General features: G+C 38.8%; 1 protein-coding gene across 2 annotated transcripts in view; it reads left to right on the top strand.

The window, feature by feature from the left end:
* The window catches only part of cemip (cell migration inducing hyaluronidase 1), an 88,117-nt gene that overhangs the window by 69,446 nt on the left and 5,363 nt on the right, over nt 1-13,308 (top strand). For both annotated transcript variants that reach the window (XM_079460602.1, XM_079460603.1), the window contains exons 13-23: nt 1,151-1,360; nt 3,100-3,305; nt 5,045-5,114; nt 5,356-5,484; nt 6,300-6,385; nt 6,634-6,765; nt 8,287-8,322; nt 8,574-8,729; nt 10,610-10,790; nt 11,974-12,189; nt 12,444-12,655. In XM_079460602.1, coding sequence (XP_079316728.1) covers nt 1,151-1,360; nt 3,100-3,305; nt 5,045-5,114; nt 5,356-5,484; nt 6,300-6,385; nt 6,634-6,765; nt 8,287-8,322; nt 8,574-8,729; nt 10,610-10,790; nt 11,974-12,189; nt 12,444-12,655 — 1,634 coding nt within the window. The remainder of the gene's footprint in view (nt 1-1,150; nt 1,361-3,099; nt 3,306-5,044; nt 5,115-5,355; nt 5,485-6,299; nt 6,386-6,633; nt 6,766-8,286; nt 8,323-8,573; nt 8,730-10,609; nt 10,791-11,973; nt 12,190-12,443; nt 12,656-13,308) is intronic.

Raw genomic sequence — 13,308 nt, 5'->3', positions numbered from 1 at the left:
CTTAAATTAAATTAGCATTTCTTTTGCTGTGCTTGGATTTGGAACCGTAACTTAAGATCTCTTAGCGTTCTTAACAAAGTAAACATCTCCTTTTGTATTCCAGGGAAGTCACGTGGGAACGACGAATGATGAAAACTTTCATTTTTGGGGGGAATTGACTATTTTCATAGTGGTCACAAGTGTTGTTTTTGATAACGTTTGGTGGAAAAGTCTGAATTTGTTTTCGTTTTTTCAAACGGATCCAGTCAAATAACAAAAGACGGTCCATGTTTGTAGAGAAAGCTTTAGTCTTATTCAAAGAAAATATATTTTCGTATATATTAACTGTCAATATATCAAATCATTTAACATTTATTAAAAAAATATATAGAATAATACATTCCGAACATTATATATCGAACAACACATAAACAATAGTTGCTTTTCATGTTCTGGAAAATCCCTTGGTTTCCATATATATCCAACATTTATTTTTGATATATTGCATTATATTTTCCAGTATATTCCCATATATTTTAGTTTCTAAAGGGACACACCTCAAATGTTTTCCTCATTTACAGTAAGGAACCCACAAAGCTTTTAAGGCCGTCACATTCATGATCACATGATATTCACCAGGATAGCTCGATTGTTGAAACATTTAGTTGGTGGAGTTAGTAAAACGTAGTTTGACTGTCCTACAGGACATTAAAGGCAACGTTTGGACATCTTCCTCTTGAAATCCTCTTGTTTTGCATTGCACAGATATGACATGAAACATATTTCACAAGCTTCGGCTCAAAACAATGTGAAAGAGGACGCATAAAAAACAAACATGGGATGTGAAAGCGAACATTCTGCCAAATATGTGAAAATGTACGAGAATAAATCTATCTAGTTGACACGTTTACGTCCCGCGCATGAATATATTCACACACGCTCAAAGCTCTGAAAGCATGATGATTTTACATTTCTCACTCTCTTTTCTCTTTTTTTTACTTTCCTTCATCTAGCTTTAGTTTCCGAGTGCAAGTTCCTTCATTTAGTTCGTATCGAGAGTATCGACTTGTCAGCAAAACGTTGAATTCTATGATATTTGTGTTGTTCATTTTAAACAAATGCAGAAAAGTGCAAACAATTCTGGAAGTCATTCAGTTGTGTTTCTTTTCAGATGGAGCGAGGTTTCCGTTCGGTGCATGTGCAGGGGGTGGAGTTTATGCACATGGGTCAGCAGTCTATGGGTCACTATCCCGTCCACTTCCATCTGAATGGAGATGTGGACCAGAAGGGAGGCTATGACCCGCCAACATATGTGAAAGATCTGTCCGTTCATCACTCCTTCTCCAGATGTGTCACGATTCACGGCTCCAACGGGCTGCTGGTGAGTTTCTGGGTGCCGAAAGACCTCCATGTTGAGGATAATTCTGGTAAACATTTTCATTTATCTTCAAGAAAAGGGCATGTGGGATTTGTTTTCACAGCTTTTCAGTGATGAAAGGTCGAGGTTTCAAAAGAATCTTCTGCGTCGATTAACTGAAATGAACTGAAGTTTTAAGCGCCAAACAGGAAAAAACAATACCATTAAAGAGCTGGAAGATTTTTACTTCCGTATTTTGACACATTTCGTGGCTTTTGTCTTTCTCTGCTGTCTGATTGGATGTATTCAAACAAACTCACACTTGAAGGGGAGGAGTTAACAGATGCTCCACCCAAGCCATTTAAGATGGATAGTCACTACTATTTTAACTGAAGATTATAAGGGCACATGAATTTTAAAAAGAGAATGACCCACATTGATTAACTATTTACTATAAACTCCAATATTTCATAAAAAAAGAGGAATTGTCATTTATTATTTCACTGGGACTTTAGATATTAACATACCATTTATTTAGCTGTCTCACAAATCTTCTAAAGTTCTTTATGCTTACGTTTGAAACATTACTCTAACGTAACCGTTTGATGACTTATTTTAGCCAAAATGCGAGTTTTGCGAATGCAAAATGTGAGTGCGGAATTAATTATTCATGTCAGCTGGACATACATTGTTGGTCGCCATTGTGCCGCATCTCACCATTTATTCATGGCACATGATGGCACGTTGCGACATGCCGCAGATGTGACTCCAGCGATTTTCAAGAGATGCCACTTCCACCTACTCAAGCATAGAGCCGAACAGTGCACTTGGCTTTTTTCATTCAAACTACTTGAATGGCTGAAATATGGTTTGTCGTACCTCAACAAAACAACAAAACTATTGCATTTAACCGTACAGCGATCTGTCCTTGGATGCAGGACTGAGGCTGTAAAATGCTTTCTTTTCCTCAAAGATGAGAAGGTGTCAAGGTAGAAAGAGCCGCATTATTCGTCGGCGATAGCTAAGATTGTATTTCGGAGGGGGGCATCTGACATGGGTTGCCTTTAATATGTTTAACAAGGCTAAATGTTCTTTTGCCCAGCGGTAGCCGTGTCGCTCCCCGAATTACAATTTACCCATTTCTCTGAAGGGATTATTGGAATTGCTTTCAGCCCCAAAAATTGTTTGTTTGCCGGATCACTCCGAGCAGCTGGAATTGGATGCGGTCGCACGGCATGAAGTAATTCAGCCTCACTTGGGTCTTTTAGAAATCCAGGCGAGCGTTCATTCGGTTTGAGAATAGAGGCTAGAGATGCTGGTCGCTTTGCTTTATGGAGCTTTGCATTATTCGTGTTAAATTGTTTTTATTATAATTGCAATAAAGTTTGATATCCATCCAACCACCTGTTATTTTCTGTTAATCACAAAACCACTTGGAAAACAGAGGCAGGATATTCTGCTTAATAACTATAGATTGGCTTACTTGAAAATATACAATTTGGTACCTGTTGAACTGAAGTCTAAGTTTCTTTTCTGTTCAACAACGGACCATTTTTGGATTCTTGAGTTTGCTTTACAGACCTTAGGTTCTTCAGATTAGTGCATATTTTTCTGGATTTTGCCAAACTTCCACTCCAAAGAAAAACTTCCTTGTTGAAACTTTCCTGTGGCATCAAAACCCTTTGTGATCCTAATTTTAACTTTTATTTTAAAGAGCGAACGCCTCAAAGTTAAACCTGATCTCAAACCCAATGTTCCCGTAGGTGAAGGACGTTGTCGGATACGACTCTTTAGGGCACTGCTTTTTTACCGAGGACGGGCCGGAGGAGAGGAACACATTTGATCACTGTTTGGGTCTGTTGGTGAAGGCGAGCACTCTCCTGCCCTCCGACAGAGACAGCAAGATGTGCCGATACATAACAGACGGAGCTTATCCTGGATACGTGGCTAAACCGCGGCAGGACTGCAGGTAAACCCAGTGAGAGGTTGGGGGGGTATGGAGGGTGGGCTGAAGAGTCGCGGAGAGGTCTGAAAAAGACTATAAGAGCCTTACACAAAAAAAGGTGTTGACGCAGACAGGCCTTTATAATACGGTTTCTGAAATTGAAGTCTGTTTTTGTTACTTTTGACCTGGCTAAATAGCTATTGGTACAACTGTTTTAGTGCCACGTTAAAAACCTGAATGAGATAATGAGAATATAGTCATAATATTTAGAAAAATAAAGTCAAAAGTGTGTAAATAAAGTCGTAGCATTGAGAATCTAACGTGGAAATATTTTGAGAATAGAGCCAAAATTATGCAAACAAGTTGTAGCTATTCAAGATTAAAATGTGAATATTTTCTGAATAAAGGGAAAATTACGAGACTAAAGTCATAGCGTTGTGCCTCTAAAATTGTAAAATAGTGAGAATAAAGCCAGAAGAAAAGACATGGCAATACGAGATTCAAGTTGTAATATTTTGCGAATAAAGTGAAAATATGTATATATCGTCATAGCGTTGTGGATATATAGTCATAATCTTTTTTAAATATAGTTATATATGAATTTAAATTCTTAATATTTTGAGAATCAAGAAAAAAATTGCAAGAATAAAGTCATAGTGTTGTGAATCTAAAGTTGTAATATTTTAAGAATAAAGTCACAATTAGTCATATCGTAGTGAATATGAAGTCATAATATTTTGAGACATAAGTCAAAATGAAGTCAAAGCATCGAAATCTACAGACGAGGTGAGAATTAGAAGTTCATTGCTACGACTTTATTCTCGTAATTTAGATTTTATTGTTTTGTCAGTTCACATTTTAACTAAAGGAGACGCCATTGTAACAATCGCTGTTTTCCTTTGATTCCTTTGCACTAACAAACCTATATGTAAATATTCGTGTGGCCGCAGTAAGGATCTTTTCCTCCTGTGCTAATTATTTGATAATGATATTTTTAATCCTAAAGTGAAATTCCAACCTGAAATGATGTTTGGTAATTAAAATAACACCATTGCCACATTAAGAAGCCCTGCTAAACTCTGACGGCAATAGTGTCGGGGCTGGGAAAAGTGGTGTTGACAGTTAATAACGTTTTATTGGAATAGTGCTTTTGGATTCATTCAAAGTGCACTTATATGCAGTGTTAGGGTAGGAGGAATGCCTATAAAAATGCATTTTAAAAGCAAAACAAAATTCCACCAATTTAGAAGGACAGAAAACAGATACGCATACACCGTTTTGTGCATTTATACAGAATATTAATGTACGTGCAGACACCTGAATGTGTATTTGAAGAGTTTACCTCCGTTTTTACAGTGTCTCAAAAATCATGTTTTTTTTCCATTCCAATCAATATCAATCGAACTGCAGATGGTTTGTTTGGATTTAAGCCGTAATAACTTCAAAAAACAGCTAACTAACACAATAAAACACAAAAAACATGATTTTTGATAATCGTTTTGGTAATAAACTCCTCATTTATGCCTTTGCTATGTAACGTAGAAAGAACGAGCGTCCCAAGCATCTAAGCATTACTTTACAATGATCACACTCCTTTCCATAATGAAATGGCACAAGCAATAAAATCTCTCTCATTTCTCTGATCATGTGTAGTTACAGTGGAGGTTAAAAATGGACATGTGGTAAATGTCAGCCGTGTTTGTTTGGGTGGAAGCAATAAGACAGCACACAATCTAATCAGTGTCTCTCTCTGTCTCTTTTAGCGCCACCTCTACCTTCTGGATAGCTAACCCCAATAACAATCTCATCAACTGCGCGGCGGCCGGATCCGAGGTGAGACTCGTTACCACGGCAATGCCTCTTATTAACCGTGCCGCCGCATCCATGCAAGCAGCGCCTCTTTTCCACCTAACCTGCTTGTTTGTGCGCTCACATCTCTATGTGTGTGTGTGAATATCTTTATGTCCCGCTGTGTGAGTTCATTCGTCATACGTTGGGCCATTAGGAGAGCCATTAGTACTGACTTACATTCTTTCTCGCCCGTACGGGGCTGTTTGTGTGTGTGGTCTCGCAGGAAGCAGGATTCTGGTTTATTTTCCACCACGTCCCCACCGGGCCATCAGAGGGCATGTACTCCCCCGGCAAGACGGAGCACACACCCATGGGGCTGTTCATTAATAACAGAGCTCATTCCAATTACAGGGTGAGTGTGTGTGTGTGTCGATGTGAACGGAAGTGGGTCATGGCACGGGAGATATAGGTGAGGGTATCCGAGCTCTCCGTATAGACCATTAAAAGGCCGATATGAAAGATTGATGATCTTGCTGTTGAAAAAGGAAGAGGGTGATCGCATTCTCGCATCCGCCTGCCGTAATCTATGGCATCGGTCTCAACGCGCCCGCCATAATTGAAATATAATTCATTTTCAGCTCCTAGCTACTTACCTCTTTAATAAAGCATGATTTAAGGCTTCCAGCATCCAGGGGTCTGCGCTGAAGTATAGCACGGTCTTCCGTCACAATGAAGAAGCGTATGGCCGAGCCCACAGGAACTTTTTTCTGGCGTAAGGTCTGGCATTTTAAAAAAAATGCTTTTGGGATACCTCCCTGAAATGCTTTTTTGCAGGTTGAGATGTCTGGTAAAGTCTTAACTTAAGAAATTGACTAAAAAAATTCTCATTTCACACCAGATGTTGGGAAGAAATGGACAGGACTGAACTATGTTTTATCGTAGTTGTTTGATGACCGTATTCCTATTCAAATCCAGTTTGTTCGTGTACAGCGAGGCTATAACTATAAGTCATGGCTTTAGATGCGTGACGTGGCGATGTTTCGTCAAAGGGATGTAGTACCCCAGCTGTGTCCAATTACTTCTTGTCTTGTGAACGTAAATGACTCGTTTACTTTATCCTTGTTTTACTGTGTTAGCAAAGACAGCAAATGTGACGTGTGCTTCAAATAAACAATTGAGTTTTTCTATGTGTTTGGGAAGTTTATGTTAAAGTTATCGTGTTTTTAGGCGGGGATGATCCTCGACAATGGGGTGAAGACGACCGAAGCTAACGCGAAGGACAAGAGGCCTTACCTCTCCCTCATAGGATCCAGGTGAGCATTTGCATACTATTCCCATATACTGTAGTGTATGTTAAACACGTATAACAATATACCATATTTCAAATCCTCCGAAGCCTTACTGTGGCTTTGTGTAAGGAACGAACCAAGATTTAAGTCATTATTCACCTTTACCGCAGCTGTCCAATGTCTTTCTCCAGTTGGCACGTTTATACCAGTGTATACTGTATAAACCCGTCTAGTTAGTCGATTGGCATTCATGCCGAGTTCTTCTTTGACAGGTATGGCCCGCACCAGGACGCCGACCCCTTTAAACCAAGAGTTCCCGCTCGAATCCATCATTTTGTGGCCTATAAAAACCAGGACCACGGTGCTTGGCTGAGGGGAGGAGATGTTTGGCTGGACGATTGCCAGTAAGTGTTTTCTATACTTCTCAGACACAAATCAAGATATGTAGATACTAACATAGACAGGTTGTGTGACATGCACTTGAAACGTTATATCGGTGTGTCAAGTGTCACGATACAAAAACATTTATCATAGAACTAAAGCGATTGTTTTTCTATATGTTTTTCGTCTGTTTAATCCCATTGGTTGAGCTGCAAACATGTGACCTGCGTAAATAAATATATATATAATGTTTTGTTTATGTTTATTAGGGTTTGGCTTTCTTCGTTTATTTTAATTATGTGTTTAAATCCAGTTTTACATTTTTGTGACAGATGGGGCTAAATTATGGAATTTGGCTGACGATTAATTGTATATTAAATATTTGCGATTATGACAATTAATTGTCTGTTTTAAGGCTTTGACAATTAAAAAGATTAATTACAATTCATTTATTCAATTAATAAAATGAATTGTAAAATTCTGATAACAACTAGTAGGGCTGTGCAATATATGGAAATTAGCCAAATATCGCAATATGCATTTCGCGATGGTTTTGATGGATAAATGAGCTATTTAATTCTTCGAAACGTTGTGTATGGCCAAAGCTTTAGGGCGATGCGGATAGTATAGTCATATCTATCTGGCACGCGGATGAAAGTGAGGATATGCGTGCGTGCCCATGATAGCGTGCGTGTGCTCCTACACAAGTAATTCAACAATCCGTAGCAAAAAAGGTCAGATTTGTTTAATGCAACTATAAAACATGGCTGTTCACTTTCAGAAGTTGTAGTGATGCTTTTTTTCTTAGATGAAGCAAATCTGGAATCACCTAAAAAAAACTCATAAACGTATACAACTAAATGATAAAGAAATGTCATTTGAACGTAACAGTGAGTGCAGATCAAGGACGGTGGATATAACATTCTGCAGATTAACCTTGTTTTCTTAGGATTTACAATAGTTGCGATTATATTGAATAATTGCATTTCATAACTGTGACAGCCTTAGTGACAGACCTATTCAGTCTTTATTAATTTGTTTGTTTGTTCCAGACAATATTGAAAAATAGTCAATCTTGTAAAAGCATGTGTGAATAAAAGCACCGCACAGGTGTCTGTGTTCAGCGAGACGCAACAATCCTCTAGGCAGACGCTCGTTTATCAATAAATCATGGAGAAAGACCTTCTTAAAAGCTCATTTATTCAAATCCGAATGGGACATTTAACAAAAGTCATGGCTTTAGATGCGTTTGTGCATGCTGGAATTGAATCATCCCCCAAGCTCAACGTTTACCAACGAATAGCAGATCGACCGCATGAACGTTAATGAAAAACCACACGCAGTCTTAATTAAAAGCGAATGCGAAAGAAAGAAATGTATTTAGAGTCTAATTCAATTTCATCTCAACTAACACAGCTCCTGTAAAATAACTTCATTCAGAATTGATGAATAAATGATTGATGGTTTCAGTCGGTGATGCTGTAATCTATCTTGACTCGGTGTTCGGTCACCATTGACTCTTTCTATGTCTCTATTGCACGCAGGTTTGCCGATAATGGAATAGGCCTCACTCTCGCCAGGTAAACCCGCTAATCACTATTTTCTTTCATTCTATTATATTCTATGCACACATATAAAAAAGGTAATGCGTTCATATTTGCCGAATTCATTATGGAGCAAGACTCCACGAGTGTAATTGGAAAATGCCTTATATGGGAGTCTTTTTAAGATGCGGAGAAGTATTTGTAGCTTTGGAAAGAGTGTGAAAGTAATTTATAGGTCGGTGTGTGTGTTTTTTTGACTTGTGCACATTGTCTGTTTGCGTACGTAGCGGCGGAACGTTCCCTGATGATGACGGCTCACGTCAGGAGGTGAAGAACTCGCTGTTTGTGGGGGAGAGCGGAAACAGAGGGATGCCTGATCTGGATGATCAATCCTGGGGTCCCGGGGGTCCCGATCATCTCGGCAGGTCCCTGCCCAGAGGAGTGTAAGAATCTTAAATTGTTTGTTTTTGCTCTTTGAAAGATTGTGAATACGTGTCATGTACAGTTGCCAAGTAGCTTTAAAGGGAAGCTGAAATACAGATAGAAACAAGATATTTTTAATTATGATTTAAATGTAGGGTGTTGCTCAATTTTATCTTTCAGGTAATGTAATTTGTGATGTCAACTCATAAAAGGTTTGGATCAAAATTAGACACATTTTATTATTTATAAGGGTTTTTACAATTTAGGACTCCCTCAAAATCGAGAGGTATATCAAGATAATATTTCAGATATATACTTTACAATATACCCCTATTGACAATAGATGCGATGTCATAAACCATGATTATCGATATCGTGTTAATTCCACACATACCGTGATATCCTAAACTGTTCAGCGCCTATTTCAAATGTTGCTTTAAGAGTCACAATGGTTACTTGCATTTTTTCGTACATTTGAAAGTCAAAATAAAAGTCCAATTACACAATTACTTTTGACAATTTATTGTGCTAGATATCACAATAATATCAATGAATTTTAATCAAAATAAATTGCTGTAAAAAGGCGGAAAAACAATCCAAAGCTCCAGATTTCGCAAAGTTTCAGTACCGATAGGGCTTCACATTCATGTTTCATCTATAACTGCAGTTCTTATCCAGAGGACACAGCATATTTCCGAGAGGAAGTATTTTTAGATTATATTTTAGATTAATCTTTTTTTAATTCACATTTTCTCATAAACCACCCTCTGCTCATTCCCGGCTGAAAATTGGTCCCGCATGTACCATCATAGTGCCGTGCAGCGCGCAACCTTGACAAAACTAAACTGACAATATTTCTATTCGTCCCCTTAACAGCTGTTGTCGTTATTGAAGAACGTACAGTTCTTCAGACTTCGGCTAAGCACAACATTAATCGTGATGAATTATTGAAGACTTGAAATTTGTAAACCAACAGCTTTATCATCGTTGCAGTAGCAATATATGGTGGGGGCGTGGCTTTGAATATCGCCTTGGCCAGTGGGAGGGTTCTGAATGGTTGAACCCACAGATCTTTGAAAACATCACTTTTTATTACTTCCGTAGGAATATCACATTGCAACTGATGTCAAACAGGTCTCATCATCTATTGGTTGCCAAAAGGGTAGCTCCACCCCAAACTCATATTATTGGTCGTGCTGCTCAAACGATTCACAAATCGTTTTCAACTCGGTCCTTGAGGCAAATTTGTTCCTCAGGGGGTGAAAGGAAATCTCGTGTGAGATTGTAAGACTGATGTTGCCAGTGTCGCACTTTTAACTGCTAGTTGCTAGGCAACCATACATCTCATCCATCACAAAATTACACGAAATGCAATTAGGCTTGGACCCTCATGCGTGCAAAGTTTTGGTGAGCGCTCACCATAGTAACGTGAAGTTATAGCTGTTCACGCATAATATTAGTAATATTCATTGGCCGGTGAAAAATGTCTTAATGACTTCTTCCAAACCCAGAGAATCCCACAGAGGACGCGCATTATTATTTTCTGTATTGTTTCCAGAATTACATAACAAACAGAAGAATCATAATAATGCGCGGCCTCTGCGGGGACGGGGATGGGGATGTCATTATTTTTCAATCCCAAAACGGTTCTGCTGCTGTCGCTGAAATTACACACTTCACCTTTAAAGTTCTTTTAATCTTCTTTACTTTTAGCTCAGCTCCACATTGTATCACACTTCATTTGCATTGTTGTTGACTTTCTAAATGTTTGTTTCACGTTTTAAACGCCGGGTTGCCGAGGGCACTGCATGGAGCAAGCGTTGCACTTTCTGGCATGCACACTACAAAGGGCACAGTGGTTCGATGAGTGCTGATAAGTGCGTTTCTCCTCACCCTCTAGGGACTTCCCTATTCGTGGGATGCAAATCTACGACGGGCCCATCAACGTCCAGAACTGCACTTTCCGCAAATTCGTGGCCCTGGACGGTCGGCACACGAGCGCTTTCGGTTTCCGCCTGAACAACTCGTGGCAGAGTTGCCCTAACAACAACGTCACCGACATCACTTTCGACAACGTCCCGGTAAGTTCGGCTCCCTCGGGGGACGGCGAGCATCATCCGCGACCTCGGTGACAGACTGCGTCAGGCTCCTTTGTGTTATTTAATAACAGTGGATGGGGTCACAGGCTCCGAGCTATACTAGAACACTTATTGATTTTATGAAGGATGTCAAAGAGGATTATAACATTTTGGAGTGTCTGCTAGCTGCAGGCGGCTGTTTGACGGCTGTTTGACAGAGAGAGAGAGAGACTGTGATATAATAAATGTGACTTGTTCAGGGAATGAACATCTCTATTCTAGTCTTTTAGTCACATATGAGGCCTACTGGACGCATTAACACCAGTGTTGTGCGTCATTCAAAAGTGAAATACTGTTGTACACTTTAATATTCACCTTAGTAAACTGCAGTATACTTTAGTGTATTATGCTAATTAATACTACAGTGTTTTGTAGTATTTTTGTATATACAAAATTTGTGTTTAATGTCTAAATTACCTTTTACAGACATTCATATTCAGTGATTTATATTTCAGCACATTTTGGTGTTTTTAAAACCAATGCAAACCATCTCTTGTGCGTCTGCATTCAGACTGCATTTCTATTTACGTCATTCCAATTCAACACTTTGTTTCAAATTGAATCCAAATTAAACCGTTTTTAAATATTAGATTTGTAGTTTATTTACTGTAGTTTTATTGTTAGTAGTTTCATTAGCTTTTATTTTGAGATAAGTGGTTTTCATGTTAATTTAAGATGAAAAAATTTGCCATTTTATTATGTGCTTTTGTCATTGTAGTACTTTTTTATTCTAATATTTTGTTATTTAGTTTTAATTTTGTTTGTGTTTACCTTCAGTTTCAGTTTTATTTTATTTGTAGTTTCTATTTTCTTTTCTTGTCTAGTTTATTTTAGAGTTCATTTCAAGTATACATACTTATTCCAGTTTGTCGCCAGGTGTTTTTGTTTTAAATTTTTGTTTAGTTTAGGTTCAAATATTATTTATTTGATTTGGTTTCTCGTTTATTTTCTCGTCCAGTCTATTTCTATTTTGGTGTTCATTTCGAGTACACAAACTTATTGCAGTTTATCACCTGGTACCCTTTTCTATTTTTGTTTAGTTTTAATATTTATTTGATTGTATCAATACTGTCAGTTTAAGTTAATGATCATAACCACGCGTTTCACATCGTGTTCCTTCCCTCAGATCACCTCACGAGTGTTCTTTGGTGAGCCGGGCCCCTGGTTCAACAAGATGGAGATGGATGGCGACAAGACAACCATTTTCCACGACATCGATGGCTCAGTGAGCGAGTACCCCGGTGCTTTCCTAGTCAAAGAGGACAACTGGCTCCTGAGACACCCGGACTGTATTGACATCCCGGACTGGAGAGCTGCCATCTGCAGCGGGCACTATGCCCAGGTATGTCCGACCCAGAGCTGGCACACCGTCATGTTACTCCTCCAAAACATGCCCATGTTTGGTGCCAGAAGTCTTCATTTGAGCAGTCGCATGCATATACACGCAAACAGCGCACGTTCCAAGGCAATAGCTTGTTTTGTACATTCCAAGGACTCCGAAAAGCAAGACACCTTGTTAGTCTTTAAAATGTGGTTTCTAGGAGAAAGCCCATCAAGCACTCCATCATTAAAACGCCCTGTGAAATTGCCCCCCAGATTTACGTCCAGACACGGAACCCAGCCAACCTTAACATGAAGATGGTGAAAGATGAGTATCCAGACAAGCCTCTGGTGCTGATGGGAGCTCTGGGAAAGAGGAATCACTACCAGCAGTTTCAGCCTGTCATCACTCTCGGGAAAGGATACACCATGCACTGGGACCAGGCGGCTCCTGCTGAGGTCACCATATGGCCCATCAATTTCAACAGGTCAGTGACGGATGGACACGCGTGTGAGCTCTATCGAGTGTACCAACACTCCGTCGTGAAAAACAAAAACAGTTTTATTTGGAGATTTCTCAAACATTTCCTAAAGGGTCAATCGGTTAGCCCCAACCCAGTCACACAGAGACATTTTATTTTTCAAAGGGGTAGATTACCCCAAAATTCTGTTATTGTTTGGTTGTTCAAAGCCTGTATATGACTCTTTCCTCTGTGGAACACAAGGGAAGATATTTTGAGAAATATCTCATTGATTTTGTTCATTCAGTGGAAGTCAATGGGGTCCGATGTTGTTTGGTTATCAACGTACTTCAAAATATCTTCTTTTGTGTTTGGCATAAGAAATATAGATTTGAAATGACATGGGGATAGAATTGACATTTTTGGGTTAACTGTCCCTTTTAGACATATACTTGCTTAATAGCGCTACCGGGGATTAGAATCAAACTACACATTTTAAATTAGACTTTAAAAACAAGATATTTTTCGTTAAAAACGCCTTATGACAATAAAACATATTTTTATTTATTTAACATTTTTACAGTCCGTACTTGCATTGAATAATATTTTTGTTTCAAAATAATTGTTTATTAGTTAATCCGATTAAATATGTATCATGTGGAAATTTGACCGATACTGGT

Source organism: Barbatula barbatula (genome assembly GCF_947034865.1).
Source record: "Barbatula barbatula genome assembly, chromosome: 1".
Lineage (NCBI taxonomy): Eukaryota > Metazoa > Chordata > Actinopteri > Cypriniformes > Nemacheilidae > Barbatula > Barbatula barbatula.
This window is presented reverse-complemented; position numbering and strand designations above follow the sequence as displayed.